This window comes from Carcharodon carcharias, chromosome 10 (assembly GCF_017639515.1).
Source record: "Carcharodon carcharias isolate sCarCar2 chromosome 10, sCarCar2.pri, whole genome shotgun sequence".
Lineage (NCBI taxonomy): Eukaryota > Metazoa > Chordata > Chondrichthyes > Lamniformes > Lamnidae > Carcharodon > Carcharodon carcharias.
Window position 1 is genome coordinate 16,018,303 of NC_054476.1, and position 20,726 is coordinate 16,039,028.

The 20,726-nt window shown below is 42.6% G+C and overlaps 1 protein-coding gene across 2 annotated transcripts in view; it reads right to left on the minus strand.

Annotated features, from left to right (window-relative positions):
• luzp2 (leucine zipper protein 2) overlaps positions 1 to 20,726 on the minus strand; it is a 360,632-nt gene that overhangs the window by 86,779 nt on the left and 253,127 nt on the right. Inside the window, exons 8-9 of one of the 2 annotated variants that reach the window (XM_041196749.1) lie at positions 10,883 to 10,957; positions 2,343 to 2,507 (exon numbers count right to left, since the gene is read on the minus strand). In XM_041196749.1, the coding sequence (XP_041052683.1) occupies positions 2,343 to 2,507; positions 10,883 to 10,957 (240 nt within the window). The remainder of the gene's footprint in view (positions 1 to 2,342; positions 2,508 to 10,882; positions 10,958 to 20,726) is intronic. The other variant, XM_041196750.1, reaches the window with a different exon arrangement.

The following is a 20,726-nucleotide window of genomic DNA, read 5'->3' on the forward strand; positions in this document are numbered from 1 at the left end:
GCCTCAACTCCTCTAAAGGCTGCCTCCTTATTTGTCATCATCTTGAGGCCACTTGCACAGATCAACATTTGCCCTGATACACACCCTGGGATAACCCCTTCCCTCGTACAGACCTCACCCTGCAGCCTCTTCCCTTGCCTGAGGCCATTTCTCCACCTTCCCCAAGCAAGCATGAGCCCTGCAGCCGTTGAAAAGCCAATCCTAGCTTATGGCTGGTCTGGCAGGTAGAGACCTGCCCGTGAGCACTCCTAAAAGTGATGTGATGCTGCCTGGTGCAGATGACATGAGTGCCACCCAAAATAAGATAGGCAAACAAACCTCGAAGTCCCGAGTGAAGTGCATCTTGCCAGGTGCACATCACTTATTTACAATTGTGAAACACGTCGGTGTGCCTGGATGATTCAGCATTGGGGGGTGAATCCAGTGAGCTTATAATGAGATGTTAAAGTATTGAAATTAGGTTCCCGACGTGTGGCAGTGGGAAATGTGACCTGCCATTGCTGGCTAGAGCGGACAATTGCAAACTGGTTTCACGACGGCGTAAATCCGATTTTTGGCCCTCTCACCATATTGTCTGCTCACACCCACCATGGTACCTGCTGCCAATGGGACCCGCTGATTCAGCCAATTGACTCTTTCTCCAATTTGTAGATGGTGTGGAGAGAGGTGCACAGAATAGATCACAAAGCAACCCGGAGGTCGTGGCATCCAATGCCGCCATGATAAGTGGTTAAGTTAAATTCAATAATAGTTTCGCACCAAAAAAAACCCACGAAAAGCTACTGCATTGCCACAAAAGCTAACTGGCTCATTAATCTCCTTCTGGAAGGAATGATCACGCATACAGGGTAACTCCAGTTTGTGCTATAAGGTGAATTCTTGATGCCTTCTTAAGCAAACCAGTTATTTCTGATCAATCATTATAAAAATCAGTACTTGAAGAAACCCAAATGGGATATCAGCAATGATCCTGAGATAGTTTAAGGATAAGACCAACCAATCTCAGTCCAGCTTATAACGCAGAGCCCAGTCCAGCTTATACCACAGAGCCCTCCTCATTAACCGTCTGGAGGAACTGCGCACTCGGTCGGCGGGTGTGCGCGGGAGTCAGTAGCTTAGCCACCGACAATTAAGTGGCCTATTAAGACCTTTAATCGATTAGTTGATTGGAAAAGGCCAAGCCGCCTTTGCATTTTTGGCGAAACCTCATCCACGGGCGGGATGAGGATTTGACCAGTGATGAAGAAAAAAAGTAAAAAAAAAACTTTTAACACTCCTATTTAACATGTCCCTGCTCATGTGACAGAGTCACATGAGGGGGCATGTTTACATTATTTTAAATATCTTTATTTTTACTGTTAAAAATCTCCAGCTCCCTGAGGCAGCTCTGTGCCTCAGGGAGCTTTAACTGCGCGCACCCCGCGTACATGCGCAAACATCCACGCTCGCCCTCCTCCCACCCCACCCCACCCCGCCCACCCTGCCCGCCCTGAGCGTGGCAGTGCCTGTTTCACGCTGGCTGGCTGTTAATTGGTCAGCCAGCGTGAAATCGCGGTTGGGACCCAATCACGAGTGGCGGTCGGGCCCGCCCATCACATCTGCCCGGTGAGGGCAAAATTCTGCCCCAAGTATTCCCTGAGTACGCCTCCCTATCCCTGTAATTCCCTCCAGTCAACCCTCTGTGATATCTGAGCTCCTCTAGTTCTGGCCTCTAGGACATTCCCGATTTTAATCAATCCACCATTGGTAGCTGTGCCTTTGGCTGTCTATTTTCTAAGGACTGGAATTCCCACTGTAAACCTCTACATCTTTCTCCTTTGAGATGCTTTTTAAAACCTACCTCTTTGACCAAGCTTTTGGGCATCTGCTCTAATCTCTCCTTATGCTTGGTATCCAATTTTGATTTGTAGTGCCCCCTGTGAAGTGTCTCGGGATGTTTTATTACATAAAAGATGCTATACAATTCCAAGTTATGGGTGACTTGATGATGCACCTTTTAACAGGATGGTTTGCTTGGGAGAGAGAACATATACCTTATAATGCAAATTATCAGCAGCGATTATCTTGACTACTTTCCAAAAAGGGAAGTGTTTGAATTGCACTATTAGTGTTCTGCCATTTTTGTTTACGATTGAGGGTGTTGATTCATTGCAAACTTAGCTCCCCAATCGATTTTAAATATTCTCATTAATTATAATGAGCTAAAGCAAGTAAACAAGCAAATCTCACTCAAACACTTTGGTGGAATAAAGTGATCGCTTCATTTGGATCAATAGTTTCAAAACAACAAAATCTACCAATTGCTTTGGACCCAAGCACACCTTGAAATCTGGATCACTTACCTTCCTGTTGGTCTGGTAAAATGGAAGTCGGGAGTTGTTTTTAGTTAATACCATTCCATTCTCCGTGGTTCTAGGAGGGTTGATGCTCATAAAGGGAGGCTGGTTTTTCAGGACCCCAGATACACAGAGCTGTGCCACCTCCTTTAAAGCCTTCAGCTGGGACTCCTGAGACAAGGAAGATCACACACTGATTCAATCCCATTGAACCATTAAATCAAGACCCTTTTGAGCTTTTGCTATCGATCAGGGCATAGATGCTGCATAGCCAACACTTTAAACTGTTTAATTATCTGTTGATTTTGTTGCTTTTTCTCATGCACAAGAACAACTCCTGTGTACCTGTACTTGAGCTTGCTAAATGCAGGCTCCTGATAATTCAAATATGTACGATCAACAAAAAAAAAAGCGATGAACTAATGGATGTGCGTGAAGTCACAGAATCACACAGTGCAGAAGAGACCCTTCGGCCCATCGAGTTTGCACCAACACGGGAATATAGCCCAGGAATTCTGAAATTTTGGGTAGCATATTTCAGTGGGAATCTGGGTAGAACCTGCTTCCTATAAGTTTTCCCCCTTTTCTGACATCAATAATGAAATTCCATGTGTGGGTTTAGACACCTCTTTTACCCTCCATTGCTGCATAATCACAAAGAAGCAGAAGAAACACAAGTCAAAGTATGATAAAGTTCCAAGTGAAGTTAAACTTACAATATTTATTATCTTAATTTTATTATGAGCACAGTTAACATAGGGTTAACGAACAAGACCAAGATGTAGAAGCAGAAGTAGGCCATTCAGCTCATTGAGTCTGCTTTGCCATTCAATGAGATCATGGCTGATCTGATAATCCTCAGCTACACTTTCCTGCTGTTTCCCCATAACCTTTGATTCCCTCACTGATTAAAAATCTGTCTATTCTCAGCCTTGAATATAAAAAAAAATCAAAATTCCAATGTTTAATAATCTGCTTTTCCCCTGGCTTTCTCCCTCTGGGCTGTACACATCTTAGCCTAGGCTTTCTGGCTATGTCTCGCTAGGGAAAATGGGATTAGAAATGTGATCAGGCACATGCACTTTCCTGTCTGCCATTTTTCCAGTAGCCAATCCAGCAGAGTGGGTAGGCGCATGTGAATCATGTGAGAATAAGGGGAAATGACCTCTGCCATCTCTGTCCTGCATCCACTCAGTTTAAAAGCTGGATGTTGGGACCACATGCTAGGTATTGGCATCCAGCATTCAAAGGTTTGTGGAGGGACCCCCAGGGCTTCAACTGAAGAGAGGGCTGCGCTGGCTGTGTACAAGCGGAAGGGAAAACACACTACGGAAATCTGGAGGCAGCTGCCTTGGCCCTCCTCCTTCAGCAGGTCCTGAATAACGCAGCAGCAAGCCTCCAACTCACAGCATCGTATATCTGTTTAGCGAAAGGCAGGGAGCCTGCCTTCAATATTCAAATGATTCAGAAGCCAGGAAATCAGCCACGGTCGGTGAAAGGAATGGGGCACCTCTGTGGCAAACAGAGATCACACACACAGTCAGAAAGCTTTGGGCCCTATGCCAAAAAGTTGTGCTGTATTTCCATGCCAGGATCACCCTTGGTCACATACCTCTACTGCAGATGGTGAAACATGAATTCAACAAAAAAATCTGGAATTAAAAGTCTGATGATGACCATGAAACCATTGACGATTGTCATAAAACCCCATCTGGTTCACTACTGTCCTTTCGAGAAAGAAATCTGTCATCCTTACCTGGTCTGGCCCACATGTGATTCCAGACCCATAACCAAGTGGCTCTTAAATGTCCTCTGAAATGGCCTAGCAAGCCACTCAGCTCTCAAGGACAATTAGGAATGGGCAATAAATGCTGGCCTATCCAGTGACGCCCCCATCCCATGAACAAATAAAAAAAAAAGGTCCACTTTATTTTTGCTGCGACACCTGTGTGCATCGTCATGGTGACCCATGACTTTGCCGTTGTAGTCTGGTTTAATGCTGTACATCATTACTGGAAAAAAGCCATCAGGCATCTCAAATTCCTTCTTTTGAAAGAAGGAGGAATTTTATATTCTTCGAAAATAGTCTTTTTGCCACAAATATTGATAATAATCATGCAAACAGGTATGGGAAAACTTTCCCAAATGAAGTATCAAGAGTGGACTAGCAAGAGTACACATCAGGGTTGTAAGTATGCTGTTGTGCTAAACAACAGGGGAATGGCAAATTCATTAAACCAGTTCTTTTTACGTTTCTTTCGCAGCAGAGGAATAGGGTGACATACAAGCAATGAAAAGGGAAACTAATAATAAATCATGAAGAGGAACTTATTGGTTCAGTCTAAGGGACAGAATGGTAATGGAGAAAATAATGGGACTTAAGATAATTAAAACTTCAGGACCTGGTTTTCACTTAGGAAATTGCAGTTCATGTCTCCTGCCAACAGTACAGCTGAACTTGGAAATTCAGCAGGAAAATTCACTTGTGTACATAGCCCAATCTTTCTTGATTCCAGAACTGTGCTGTTAGATTCGAAACCTACTCATGCCACTACTAATAAAGAAGGCTGGGAGAGAGAGACCAGGAAACTCCAGACCTGTCAGTTTAGCATCAGTTGTGGGAAAGCTACCAGAATCTGGAGATAAAGAGAAACTATTTCTTCTGGTGGGAGAATCAAGAACGAAGGGATATAATCTTAAAATTATAGCTCTGCCATTCAGGAGAGAAATCAGAAAGCTCTTTTTCACACAAGGGGTAGCAGAAGTTTTGAACTCATTTGGCAAAAAGCTTTGAATGCTAGGATAATTGGAGCTGCCAAGACTGAGGTCAATAGATTTTTGTTAGATAAGGATATCAAGGGACATGGAGCAAAGGCAGGGAAACTGATTTGAGGTGCAGGTTTGCCATATCATAATTGCATTGTCAGAGCAAGCCTGAGGGTCTGAATGACCTACTCCTGTCCATAAAGTTCCTATGTTCCTAAGTGTGCATTTGTTGCCCTTCGTAAACAACTGAGGACAATTTAATTTTAAACGTTGTTATCCGGTGTCATGTTGTTCCTTTGTTTCACAGCCGGTGGCAGGTAGTACTAATTATATTATAACAAGAGAGATGATTTGGTCATTATGTTATCAGAAAGATAGGAACGGATGATCTGTCAAAACATTGGCCAGCTTGGAGCAACTATAGAAATGTTACAAGTCTATGGGCCACCCCTGGGTTGATATGTCACTTTGTTTTATGTTGCTTTGTTGGATAAATTTTCTTATACTCTTTTAATAAACTTAAATGATGTCTGCCTTATGCTAGAAGTAAGGGACATAATAGAAGTGCCCTGCTTCCAGATTAAATTTGCATTGTAATTCATCGTTAGGCTGAACAAATGCTTTCCAAATACTTTATTGAATTGCTATGAGCTCTCTCTGAAATAGGACAGCCAAGTGTCAATGTACTTAACTATAGTCTGACACTACAAACCCAATACCACAATGTTTATCACTTCAACTACCATGGGTCACTGAGAATCTGGTTGATATACATTTTATACAATGAGAAAAAACGGAGCAAATCTATTGAAGTCGAAATTGTTCAAAGCGTTTTGTAAATGTGCAAAATAGTCAGAAAATGTAAATGATAATTTTTATGGAAGTTTATGTAAAAGGCAATATAATAAACAATGATCCTCCTGATTGTTTTAGAGGATCTAAATCATATTTATTGACTGGCAGGTGTGAGGGGAAGGCTGGGATATGAGCTGGCGCTTTGACCTCTTTTGGATTGGACGTTAAATTTTGTTTGGGAATTTTGTAAGGCTTATCTTCTACTTGCCTCTAGGCCAAGGGGTGTGGCTTGGGAACTCCTTGACTTCCTCAACAAATTTATTTAAGTATAAAGGGTTAACAGATGGAATATGCTAATGTTTGTCGTGGATGATTATGTACCACTGACACTAGTCAATCATGCGTTAGACCCGAGAGAGAGAAGTTGGAATCATGGCTCGGAACTATGTGCCCATTCTACAACCTTAGAATAGTACTAATAAACAAGTGTTAAGCAGATACCAGATTATGTCTACAATCTGTCTAAGAACCAAGTTCTACGCTTAGAGTCTAAGACGGAAAGACCCATTCTCAGAACATTTCTCCCTTTATACTAGGATGCTTGCCGTGGAGTCCCAGAGGAGAGAGAGAGACAGAAAGGGGGAGAGAAAGAGAGAGAGAGACTGTAAGAGATTGGGTAAGGTTAGTGCAAGGAAAAGGAGGTGGTAAAGGGAAAGTAAAAGGCTAAGGGGGAAACAGCATTAAGAAGGAAAAAAAATCCAAAATTGACATTCCATGTCTGTAGTCTGTCATTAGTCAGTCAGTTGGTTGGTCTGTGGTCGATGAGGGGTTACGTGCCTTCTTGAGCTTTCTTCTTGCTCTTGCATCTTCAGCCTTCATCATCCACCAATCATTTTTAGCAGTTAACAAATGTGCAAGTTTCAAGAGCCATTCAGTACTCAAAAAGGTACTCAGCAGAACTAATGGTGGTAAAGACCTGGTGAAAGTCACTTTGAGGCCTTCTAAAGGCTCCTAACTTTCAGAGACATTATCACAGAAGCTTAACAGCACAGAAGGTGTCCATTCAGCCCATCATGTCCGCACCAGGTCTCCAAATGAGCATTATGACCTAGTGCCATTGCCCTGCCTTTTCCCTGTACCCCTCCATTTGCCCTCTTGAATGCCTCGATTGAACCTGCCTCCACCATACTTCCAGGCAGTGCATTCCAGGCCCGATCCACTTCTGTGAAAAAGTTTTTTTCCCCACATCATACTTGCTTCTTTCGCAAATCATTTAAATCTGTGCTCTCTCGTTCTTGAGCCTTTTACGATTGGGAACAGCTTCTCCCTATCTAATCTGTTCAGCCCCCTCATGATTTTGAACATCTCTATCAAATCTCATCTTAGCCTTCTTCTCTCCAAGGAGAACCGTCCCAACCTGCCCAATCTATTCTCATAGCTGAAGCTTCTTATCCCTGGAACCATTCTTGTGAACCTCTTCTGCACTCTCTCCAATGTGTTCATATCCTCCCCATAATATGGCGCCTGGAACTGTACACAATATTCCAGCTGAGGTCTAACAAGTGTCTTAAATAAATTCAGCATTAAGGGAATTGATTCTGGATTTTGATTGATTGATGGTGATTGAACCTTAGCTGGTTGGCATGATTTGAGTGTGAGACAAAGAGCTTTTAAAAATAACTGTTAAGCCCATTTGGGCCTCTGGGGGATTCCACTTCATCTTACAATGTCAGATTGGCTCAGGCTGGGTACTTGCTGCTAATGTACTCTTTCACGCAACAGCAGCGTACATTATCTTGTTTCAGGAATTTAGGATTAATCCCATGCTTTGGCAACATGAGGGAGAGCTGCCCTCCACTAGACACACACAGGCGTTCCAAGAATTCCCAGGCCATTGCATTTAGAAATTGAACGAGAGCACTGGGAAAGTCCAAAGGGAGAAACCTGGTGAGGTAACTGATCTTATCACCATTATCACATTTAGGAACATAATTCGGAATCTTCCAGCCCTGCCGTGGTAGGGCTAGCGAGCCATTGAAAATCTGTTCACATTGGCGGGACCGGAAGATCCCACTGGCGTGAGGGGCTGTAAAATTCCGGCCGCAGGAACAGGAGCAGGACATTTATCTGCTTGAGAACGCACTGCCATTCAGTGAGACCATGGCTGATCTGTGATATTCACCTTTTTGTCCCGTGTACCTTTGGTTAATAAAAATCTATAAACGTCGGACTTAAAACTAATAATTGACCTAGCATCAACTGTCTTTCAGAAGATGGTTCCAAACTTCTAGCAGCCTTCGCATGTAGAAATGCTTCATAACTGCACTTCTGAAAATCCTGGCTCTAATTTTTAAGTTCTGTGTTCTGGTTCTGAACTCCAAAACCGTAAGAAATAGATTCTCCTTATCTACCCTATCAGTTACTCTTAATACCCTGAAAATCTTGATCAAATCACTCCTTAAATGTCTAAATTCCAAAGAATACAACCTTAGATTGTGTAATCTCACCTTGTAAATTGACTTTTAAAATCTAGGTATCATTCTTGAAAACCTACATTGCATCCCCTCTAAGGTCAATATAGCCTTCCTTAATTATGGTGCCAAGAACTGCTTACAGTGCTCCAGGGTATAGTCAAACCAAGGCCTTGTATAGCTGTAATTTAGCTTCTACCCCTTGTCTTCTTGTCCGTTTGATATAAAATCCAACATTCCAATTGTCTTTTTGATTATCTTTTTGTAACTGTCCATGACATTATAATGATTTATGTCTCTTGGATCTCCACTGTTTCTAGCATTTCACCATTTTGATATTACTCTGACTTTTAGGTTCAGAGTAAATGACCTCACACTTGCCAACTCCAAATCCATTCGCCAAAGTTTTCCCATTCATTTAATTCATTAAAATCTTTTTGTAATATTATACAACAATCTACAGTGTCTATCTTTCTGTCAATGGCCAAAGCCATTAATAAATATGGTGAACTATCCAGGCCCCAACGCAGACCCTTGTAGGTCATCACATTCTGCCAGTTAGATTATTTGTCCATTATCCCCATTCTCTGTCATCTGCCACTCAACTAATTTTCTAACCAGATCAACAATTTGTCTTCAATTCCACAAACCTCAGCTTTGGCTAATGATCTCTTATGTAAGAATTTAACAAATGCCATCTGGAAGTCCACATAAATAACATCCATAGGCATTTCCATCACCAATACTTTTAGTCATCTATTTCAAAAAAATTCAACTGTTGGTGATCTCTTCAAAAGAATTCAGTCAGATCCATCAGACATGGCCTACCCTTTACCAATCCCAACTGTACACTCCCTAACCAGCTGAAAATTTTCAAGATCATAAAATAAGTCACAACCAAACGCTCAGCACAGCTGTTGTGTGACATGTATGCCAGCATGCTGTGTCTCTTATCCTGAAGAACTGATTTTTCTTTTTTGCCAGGAATAAAATGTCAATGTGAAACAGCAATATGTTGCCCTCTAACAAATTGTAGACAAATGTCTTCAGTGAATGATCTTGTTTTGTTCCCTCTTGGTTACCTCTAGCACATCCCTATGGCCTTTTAAAGGCTCCTACTGATTAATGGTCTTGAGGTCATGACATCTGCAGCAGTACTAGGCCTGTTCCTTGTCTGGGAGAAGCTAATTCCCTCTGTTGCTTTCTTGTCTCTCCTTTGGTACCAATCCAATATATAATCTATCCTTGCATGCATGTTACAGACAAAAATTTCATCAGTATCAACCAACTACTGTGGCTGATCAAAACACGTTGATTGTATACTATTTTGTCAAAATAAGAACTGGTGATGCTTTCTTTCAATGTGATTACTGTCAGTGAAGATTGAAAGCAATAAGATTTGTGCTGGGATATGAAATATTTTGGCTTGGAAGTAGCATTTTGTAGGCCATAATGAGTTTCCATCAGCAATATCAACAGACACCTCTGCTTCTGCATGATTTCTCTTCCTAACAATAACAGCTATAGTTTAAAAGCATTGTGACAGACCATTCTCTAGATAACCACTAATTGCAAGGAAAAGGACAGCAAGTCAGATCAAACAGTAAATACTATCCAATTTTTATTGGCTTCTGATGGATGGTTTACTGCCCTGCGCAAGACAGTTTGTGTCTGATATGGAATAATCTATAAAATGAAAAATAAAATTTAGTGGGGAGGAAATTAAAACCTTGGAACAGCCTCTGTATTGCAGTGGTAAGGATAACTTTTACTTGAATCACTGATAGTTTTACCAGTAAGCATCTTCACCAGGGTAACTGTCTACTGGCCAATTCTAAGGAAAGAAGGGGGTGCAGGGAGAGAAAGAGAATGTCAGTTTTCAAACAAGCTCAGATTTATTATTAGTGGCACTTTAACAAAAATTGCAGGCAACACAACAGCTGAGTTGTGCACAGAAATGTTACAGAAATAGCAATGAGATAATCACCTGCTTTAATAATGTTGGATGAGGGATAAAATGTTGGGCAGAAGATTGAAGAGAATTCACCTCCTCTTCTTCAAAATTGTGCCATGTGGTCTCACCCAACTGAGAGGGCAGAGAGGTCCTCATCGAAAGAAGGCACTTCCTGACAGTGTAGCACTCACTCAGTGCACTGAAGTGTCAGCCTGGATTATGTGCTCAAATCCTGGAGTGAGATTTGAACTCACAATCCACGGATTCAGAGTCAAGGGTGCTGCCATAGAGCAAGACGAGAACAGAATACAGTCCTTTATCTCTGGGCTGTCTTGAACTTTCAAGGCTTCAGTACAGCACATCTTTAACAACTTGTTCCCTTCTCCCCCAGCCTGTCCTGAATAAGGGAATTGTCATATGTGCAAGAAAGCAAAATCAAACGATTTCACAATAGCTACATCTTAAAAAGAGCAGAAATGTTGTAGAACATTGTCAGAGAAATAATAAGGTTCACGGTTGAAAAGGAAATTCAGTGATCTCATTTATAAAATTCTTGTCACCTTATCACCTGCTGTCTTTTCCAACTCCTGCTTAGCTGCTAACAGTTTGCGCTCCAGATCAGTGAGTTGCTGTGCCTGGGTAAGAGAAAGATACAATAAATTGTGGTGTACAATAGCAGAACAACATAATTGCAGAACAACATAATTGTGCATTCAAACTCTGCCTCAGATGGGTAACTGCATAATCTGACCAAATTATTTAAAGGTCACAAATTGATTGATGAACGTTGCTAGCTAGTAATAGATTGATCATAATGTCCCGTATATTGGAGTGAAAATGGGTCTAAGTTCAAAAAGTGCCATGATAACCTCAGATGAGGAAGGCCATTCCAACCATTTTAAGTTCATATATCTAGAATGACCTTAAAGCTCCACTTGCACCAAGCAGTTCACCAATGGCCTCTTTGAAGAAAGAGAACAACATATTGCCTTCTCAATGGAGGCCAACAGCCAGAACGAGAGAACATTGGGATTTGCAGCAGTGGGTGGCTTCCTTCACACCCATTATAGAGCTCTGATGAAAGGTCATCAGTCTGAAACTCTCTCCACAGATGCTGTCCACCTGTTGGGTTTTTCCAACAGTTTTTGTTCTTATTTATTATCAAGGGCAGTTGTATAGGTACTATGAGGTATTGTGGCATAGTCCTGCCTCAGAGCCAGGAGCTTCGGGTTCAAGTCCAGCCCCAGGACTTTATGGCCAGGGAAGATGCATTCATATTGTGGCCAAACAGTTTAAGTACCCTGCAAATCCTTCAATGCATCGCAATAGTAGGCAGCAAGAGTGGGAGAGATTCCTGGTCAGCCATGGGATGGAAAGAAAATTGGAACCTCCACCATCACTATCCATAGCTCCAAACTGCAATGTATAAGTATAAAGTGCATGCCGACATAGCAACTTGGGCTCCCTAACTCAACTGTACCATACCACCACCATGTAGCTACTGGTCACTGGAGGAAAAGCAGCAGCTTCTGTGAGGAGAAAGGGTTTTCAAATGTGAATTTGTGTTTTAAATAGACCTCTTGCTGATCCACCAGTAGCTGTGCTTTCAAAGTGGGTGATTGCTCAGCTGGTCAGTGGGAAATGATGCTGATGAGATGGTCAAGGCCCATATTCTGCAGTGGTAATGATAGAAAAACTATCAGTGTTTACATCATAACTCTTCTGAAACCAACAACAACTTCTGGACTCTACATGCACAGTTAAATATGGAAATCCAGAAATTGCTGTTAGTGACTCTATAGGCTTCTATAGGGTGTTGAAGTCCCCTCAAGCTTCAATCAATTAGTAATCACTGAACTAATAGGAACTTGCTGATTAACACTATTCATCTCACTGTAAAAACTCTTGAACAAGTTTCACTTTACTGAATGAAGTGTAACCGGGTTTTTAATTCTGTAGGAAGTATATAATTACTGCTGAACACTTCTCTGGCCCCAAAATTGAATTTTATATTTGGCAAATGTCGAATCTCTCCATTAACACAACAACTTATATTTATATAGTGCCTTTTAACATGAGTAAGTGTCCCAAGGAGTTTCACAGGAACATTGTAAAACAAACTATGATATGTAGTCACAAGGAGATACTAGGTCAGATAACCAAACCCTTGGGCAAAGAGGTAAGTTTTAAGGAGTGTCTTAAAGGAGGAAAGCGAGGTAGGGAGGCAGAGGTGTAGAGAGGTGCAGGGGAGGTATTCTAGAGCGTGGGGCCTAGGCAACTGAAGGCAAGGCCACCAATGGTGGAGCAATTAAAATTGGGGATGCCCAAGAGGCTAGAATTAGAGGAGCACAGATATCTGGAAGGGTAATGTGGTTGGAGAAGATTATAGAGATAGAGAGGCACAATGCCATGGATGGATTTGAAATCAAGGAAGAGAATTTTAAAATCAAGATGTCACTTGACTGGGAGTTGATGTCAGCCAGCAAGCGCAGAGGCGACAAGAGAACAGGACTTGATATGAGTTAGGACAGGGCAGTAGAGTTTTGGATGGCCTAAACTTTACGGAGAATAGAATATGGGAAACCAGTTAGGTGTGCATTGGAATAGTTGAGGTTAGAGATAACAAAGGCAAGAATGAGGGTTTTAGAAGCAGTTGAGCTGAGATGGGGCAAATTCGGGTGACATTACAGGTGTGGAAATAGGCAGTCTTAGCCATGGAATGACTATAAGGTTGGAAGCTCATCTCCGGATCAAATGTGTTATCAAGGTTACGGACAGACTGTTGCCAGGGAGAGGGATGAAGTTGATAGCTAAGGAACGGAGTTTAGAGTGGGGATCAAAAACATTGGCTCCACTCTTCTCAATTAAATTCTTTAATTGGAGGAAATATCTGCTTATCCAGTACTGCATGTCAGATAAGCCATCTGATAACTTAGCAAAAGTGGAGGAGTTGAGAAACGTGGTGGTGAGGCAGTGCTGGGTGCCATCAGGGTACATGTGAAAGCTAATGCTGTGCCTTTGGGCGATGTTGCCAAGGGGCAGAATATAGATGAGAAATAGGAGGGGGCCAAGGATAGTTCCTTAGGTGACACCAGTGGTAATGGCAGGAAGAGAAGCCACTGAAAGTAATTGATTAGAAAGGTAAGAATGAAACCAAGTGAGAGTAGTGGGGCCCAGCTGGTCGATGGTGGTGAGGCTTCGGAGGAGGATAGCGTGGTCATCTATGTCAAAGGTTGCAGACAGATTGAGGCGGAGGAATAGAGAAAGTTTCTCTCTGTCACAGCCACAAAGGATGCCATTTGTTACTTCGCTAAGTGCTGTTTTGGTAACTGTGGCGGGCAGTTGGAGTGATTCAAACATGGAATTCTGGGAAAGTCGGGAACACATTCAAGGGCTTTTGAGCAGAACCAGAGATTGCAGATGAGATGGTCGTTGCAAGAAAATGGGGTCGAGGGTCAGTTTTTTTGAGGGGAGGGGTGGTAAAAATCAACGGGCAGAATCCCAACCCGATCGGGCGTAAAATCGCGCGGGAAGACGCTGAGCGAGCGTCCCGACATCACCGCCCACCCGCGCAATATTTCGCTGGGTGGGCTTGCAGGTAAGTCAGAAGCGCACCCGCCGACAATTCAGAGGGCAATTAAGGCCATTGACGGTGCAATTGACACCAATTTTCCGTTGCCCGTCCAACCTTACGGTTGGCGGATGGGCGAATCTGCCAGGCGGCCTTTGCATTCTTCATCAAACCTCAGCCAAGGGCCGGGATGTGATATTTCTGTGATGAAATAAAATAAAGATAGATATCTGTGGAAAGCATTTGTATCAGCGATATTTTCAGGTGGTTGGTTATGATGCATGGACACATTTCTTCTTTCCAGCTTTTAAAACCTTGATTTTAGCTTTTTTCAGGTCCCCAGCTCCCTGAGGCAGCTGCCTGCTTTCACGGAGCATTCTCGCAGTACTTGCCTGAGCCCACAGAGACGCCATTGCCCACCCTCCCCCCACCCCCACCCCCGGCAGCGCTGAGCTTCTCAGCGCATGTTTCACACCGGCCGGCCGTTAATTGGCCAGCGTGAAATCACAGTTGGGGGCTGCTCGATGTCAGGGGCCTGTTTCCCGGTCACGCCCGGCAAAGGCAAAATTCAGGCCCATATATTTTTAAAAAATTTATATTTTTTATAACGTTTGTTTATGATATTTTAGCTTCTACCTCATTCCCATGTGTTTGTCCCAACGGTTTATTTTACTATCTCTAAAACATGATTAAAAATGAAGAATAATTAATACATTTTACTTCCTGCTTTGCTGCCTGTGAGAATACATAAACGTGATTGGCTACTTTCCTTGCTTGATGATGTCACGGTTGCTGGACTCCTGGAGACCTCCTTGACTTGGTGTTGGTTTCAAACTAACCTCAGCCAAAGGGAAATCTGCCATACAAAGATCGCTGGGTCTTTATGGACAGCTTTCTCTGAGGTCAGTTGCATGCACTGTCGCTTTGCCACTGACTGAGAAATCCAGGCCAATGCAACCTGCGTGAGAAAATATCCTGAGCCTTTTTTTTGGGGAAAGGGAGTGAATTCCTCATTATGTATCTGCCCACAACCTATGCAGAGTTAAAATCAGAGCTCCCACGTTTCTCCATAACCCTGCATTAAGCTTCTACTATTATGAATCAACCCTACTAACTCTCCCCTGCACTGGCTTCAATACTTGAGTGTCCCTCCTGTGTCTCGATTAGCAGGACTAGACACAGCCTTCAAAGGGTAGTCTGACCGTTTAATCATTAACTCTTCCAGCTATATTGTACCACACTCTATTGGCTGTGATGGTTGTTGTATTAGCTAGGCAAGCTGACTGTAGCAGAACTCTGGCTCTTGGTTTCTTTTCAACTTCACACTTTATTACTTTACACAACTTCCAAGTTCAAATTGCCACACCCACCAATGCTTCCCTAGTTTACAAGTTAATAACAACTTGCATTTATGTAGCACTTTAACATTATAAAATGTCCTAAAGCACTTTGCAGGATCATTATAAAGCAAAATTTGACATTAAGCAAAAAAGGAGGCGTTAGGACAGATGACTAAAGGCTTTGTCAAAAAGGTAGATTTTAAGGAGCGTCTTAAAAGAGGAAAGAAAGGTCAAAAGCCAGAGATATTTAGGGAGGGAATTGCAGAGTTTAGGGCAGTTGAAGGAATGGCCACTGATGGCAAAGTGACTAAAATTGAGGATGATCAAGAGGCCCAAATTCGAGGAACGCAGATCTCGTGGAGTGTTAGGGGCTGGAAGAAATTACTGAGATAGGGAGGGGTGAAGCCTTGGAAGGATTTGATAACTACTTACTTGGTTCAAGTAAGAATACAAACAACAGAGGTTTGGATAGCATCGAGTTTACAGAGGTTAGGACATGGGAGGCCAGCCAAGAATCCATTTATCACTATTTAATAAAATCAGAAAAAGGTTTCCACCACTTGTTACCTGCTAATTTGTTTGTCTATCTTTGTAACTACATGATTGTTACATGTTTTTATCCTGATTACTTAGTTTAAATGCGGAAGTTTTGTGGTGCAGTGGGTAACGTCCCTGCCACTGAGACAGAAGTTCTGGGTTTGAGTCCTACCCCAGGACTTGTTCATAATGTGACAAAACAGGTTAAGTATCAACCTGAAAATCCTTCTAATACACACCAATGACAGGTGGTCAGAGCAGGAGAGATTCCTGGTCAATCGTGTGATGGAAAGAACATTGGAGTCCCTATCATCACTACCAATAGCTCCAGAAAACAGCATGCATGTAGAAGTGTATGTTACCACAGCAACTGTAACACACACACACCAACCCTTAGTCTATCCATGAATTTTTCAACGTAAGTTGCACTGCAATTCAGCCTTCGGCCTGTGAACATGTTTCTTGAATGAAATACCATTGGATAAAGTACCATACCATATATATGTAAAACTAACACACCTACTTACAATATTAACAAGCAGAAAAGGACTAGCTGCTGTTACAATCCCTTTATTCTTTCATGGCATCTGGCAAAGTCAGCATTTGTTGCCCATCTCTAATTGTCCTTGAATTCAACATTTCAGAGGGTGATTAAGAGTCAACCACATTGTGGTAGGTCTGGAATCACATGTAGGCCAGACTGGGTAAGAACAGCAGATTTCCTTCCCTGATGATAGTTTCACACTCACCTTTACTGAGGCTAGCTTTATATTCCACATTTATTAATTGACTTTAAATTCCACCAACTGCTGTTGTGGGATTTGAACCCATATCCCCAGAGCATTAGGCCCATATCCCCAAAGCATTAGGCTAGGCCTACAGATTGTTAGGCCAGTGACATTACCACAATGCCACCATCTCCCCAATTTAAATTCTGCCCCATCATAGGTAAATACTTCTTTCTCCCAACCTCAACGTGACCTCCCACAACCCTGCAAACTCACTCCTGTCTCCGCATCATGTAATCCATATAATTTTGAATATTTTTGATCAAAATTTATAATAATTAAGGAATTGTGAAGATAAAGGAAATGTTTCATGATTTGTGATTTTTTTTGTAATCATATTAATTAAAATTAATCAATTGAGAAAGCCTGCTAATTATCCCTAAAATGGGCTATTAAGGCAAAAATTTACTCACATTTTGTTAATGATGCATCTTCCACACTGATGAACAAGTTCAGAAATAAGTGAGTTCAGTTTGCCTTTTTTAATTAAAAAAATATTGAAACACCCTTGCTTAAAATTCATTTTTTTTTTAGGCGTGACAACTAAATTAGGGTTTCATGCATAAAAATTTAATTCAGTTGAAATAATTTGGACATAAAGGGAAGGAAAGCTGTAGAGCACCATCGCTTAGCAAACTCTCCTTACATCTCTAATGTTTGAATCCAGCTGAGATTGATGACATTAAAGCCTAACCTTTCTGTTAACTGTAAGAGTATCACATAGAATAAGTTTGCACTGTCCTCAACCCAGTTAGTCAGAATTAATCCATGATGTAGTGAAGAAGAGTCATACGGACTTGAAACGTTAACTCTGTTTTTTTTTCTCTCCACAGATGCTGTTAGACCTGCTGAGCTGTTCCAGCATTTTCTGTTTTTGTTACTAATGTTACCTCAGTTGGCAATGATCAGGGACTAGGATTCATGAATGTAATGCCAGAGTTGATGCTTCCTCTTTCACCCAACTGTGGTATTAGTTAATAAAAAATCCAGTTAATCGATTAGGTGGGGTGATGGTGAATCTTTTGCAAAGTGTGTAAGGTTGATTCTTGTGTGTTCTGAATTTGTAAAATAAAATGATGCTTGATTGGATCTTTTGCTGTGTGTTCTATTTCACTGGATCTATATGGCATATGGGACCGATACCGAGTGCCAGACTACAAAGGGATTGCATTTCCCCAGCAATGAGATTCTTCAATTTAATGAGGACAGAAGTCTGTCTAAAATATATGTGCAGTCACTGCAAACCTCCTCTATTTCATGCAGAATAAAAGCCTTAAGTTATTGCTTGAAATAAAATTTTCGATAGGAGCATTTATGAACCTCCAGTGGCTTGCTTGCCGAATGTACAGATTAAATGTTATTAAGACATAACAGACTAAAAGGGTCAAGATTGATCCTTAGCCGATCTGAATAGATCAGACTCCATGTCCATGTTAACGAGGCATGATTATTGGCATCAGCACACCCATATTTGTTTTATTCATTTATGGGATGTGGCCTTTGCTATCTGGGCCAGCATTTATTGCTTATCTCTAAGGTGGTGGTGAGCTGCCTTCTTGAACCACTGCAGTCTGTGGCGTAGATACACCCACAATGCTGTTAGGAAGGGAGTTCTAGGATTTTGACCCAGTGACAGTGAAGGAACAGCAATATATTTCCAAGTCAGGATGGTGAGTGACTTGCAGAGGTACTTCCAGGTGGTAGCGTTCCCATCTATCTGCTGCCCTTGTCCTTCTAGATGGTTGTGGCCGTTGGTTTGGAAGGTGCTGCCTAAGGATCCTTGGTGAATCCCTTCAGTGCATCTTGTAATAGTACACACTGCTGCTACTGTGCATCGGTGGTGGAGGGAGTGGATGTTTGAGGATGTGATGCCAATCAAGTGGGCTACTTTGTCCTGGATGCTGTCAAGCTTCTTGAGTGTTGTGGGAGCTGCACTCATCCAGGCAAGTGGGGAGTATTCCATCACACTCCTAACTTGTGCCTTGTAGATAGTGGACAGGCTTTGGGGAGTCAGGAGGTGAATTACTCATCGCAGGACAAGTAATTCATCTCCTGTGAGTAACTCACCTCCCATCTTAGGGAAGAGAAAAAAAATCAGCCTTATGAAAAAAGCACTCCTCCTTATAGCTGTCCAGGATTACACATACTGGAGGTATCAAATGAGGATAGGGCCAGACTCAATTATGAGGTCTGCCTGAGCTGAAGATCTGTTGTCTAACCTGGGCTCACAAATGAAAAATGCTAACCGGGCGAGATAATGGGAGGATGCAGAATGAGTTAAAATCTTCAGGAGGGGCGGGAAAAGTGGTGTGAAGGGAGGACTCAGTTTTTAAAGTAGCTGTTTTATATAATTTCACAGCATAATTATCTTGTAGTAGCTCGTGACAGATTATGGAAACTTCTGAACGGACTCTACCTTATGCTTATAGGCACAGGGCATTATTTTCCTTTCATTCTGTTGAGATTGCATGTGATGAGTTGAAGGGTACGTTGCTCTATAAGAATAGAGTTTGTAACGTATGGTTTATTGTTGTGAAGGCAAGCATCTATGAGAATACAGGAAACTGAATTTTGATTAAACGCTTCATCTGCATTTTTATTTAAAATCTGCAGACTAAATTGCCTCAGTACTGTTTTAGTTAATAATGCAACTGGGGAGGTTGATTATTACTTCATTTTACATTTTCATACGGCACATACATGTGACCCAGCAGATTGATTAATTCAAAGCGGATGATCAGAATCACAGGGCAGAATTTCATGGTCCCATCACGATGGGGACAGGCCAGAAGATGCAGTGAACCATTCAAAGGCACATTGATTTTGGCGGGACCGTAAAATCCAGCCGGCGTAAAATTCCACCCACAGCTTCTCGACTATTTGCATGTCGGTATTCTTTATTTGTGAACTTAAAGGATTTTTGGAAACAGCAGCATTCAATTGAACACATTTCTCTATCCCTAGACATTGTATTTCACTGTTTTTCAAATGACATCAGAGCAACCCAATAAATTAATTTAAAATTCAGGCTCAGGAGAATTTGTACACTTCTTACAGATGAGATTGCTGTTGAAAATGGTAGCATTCCCATGACATTTATTTATACACTGACATGGCTTTCAAGAGCAGCAGCAGAGAAATAAAAGGTTGGGTGGAATTTTCCCAGAATTGCACTGAGTGCAGTAGCGGGCGGGTAAAATGGAGTCCTACCCGCCAATGAAAATGGCGGGTTTTCACGCCGTATCTTCCCGCCTCATTATATATTCACTCCCGCAAAACATGCCGTTTCTATGGCAGGCGGGATGTCATTCGCCCGCTCGCCATCACCCCGCTGTTGCATCACGCCGGCCGCCATTATTGAAAGGCAGCCGCCAGCAAAGAGCTCATCGCCACCAGCTCACCACTGCTGCCTGGGAGACATGGCCGACAAAGGCAAAAAGACTGCAGACCCCTGCTCCAACGACAGCTTCTTTGAACGATTTGCTGAACGCTATGGAGGCCCGCCGGGATGTGTTCTACCCCCCGCTCTGGCCGCAGGATGGGTAGCAATGTCACCAAACTGGCTTGGGAGGCGGTGGCAGCGGTGGTCAGTGTGAACGCCCTTCAGAAGAGGACAACCACCCAGTGCCACAAGAGGATGAATGATCTCCTCCGTTCCACCAGGGTAAGTCTCTTTTCATCACTCCCAACTCACACACTCGCAAACCCATCACACATTCACAGGGCCCTCACTCGCTGCCAGTGCAAGGGACAACCCCATTCACTCTTTCACACACACCGTCATTGTCCTCATCCTGTCCATAGGACCACTCACCACCCACACAGGCCAGGCATACTTATCATCTAGCCTGGCAGGCATCCTGATACACTCTCCGCATCTCTATCCACGCAGGGCAAACTGGCTCACAACAGCAGGGAAAGGTCACAGACAGGTGGAGGGATGCCAGAGATCAAAGTCCTGACAGAAGTTGAAAACAGAGCCCTCCAGCTGGCTGGCGAGGATCTGGACCGTTCCTGTGCTGACGGTGAGGTCGGCAGTGCCCTAACAAGTGAGGATCCGGCAGTGCAACATCCATCAGACAACCATGCTGTGAGTGATGTGTCCTTTTTCTCAGGCCACTGTCATGCACTAATTATCTCCCCTTGCTTTCACAGGCACATCTGCCAA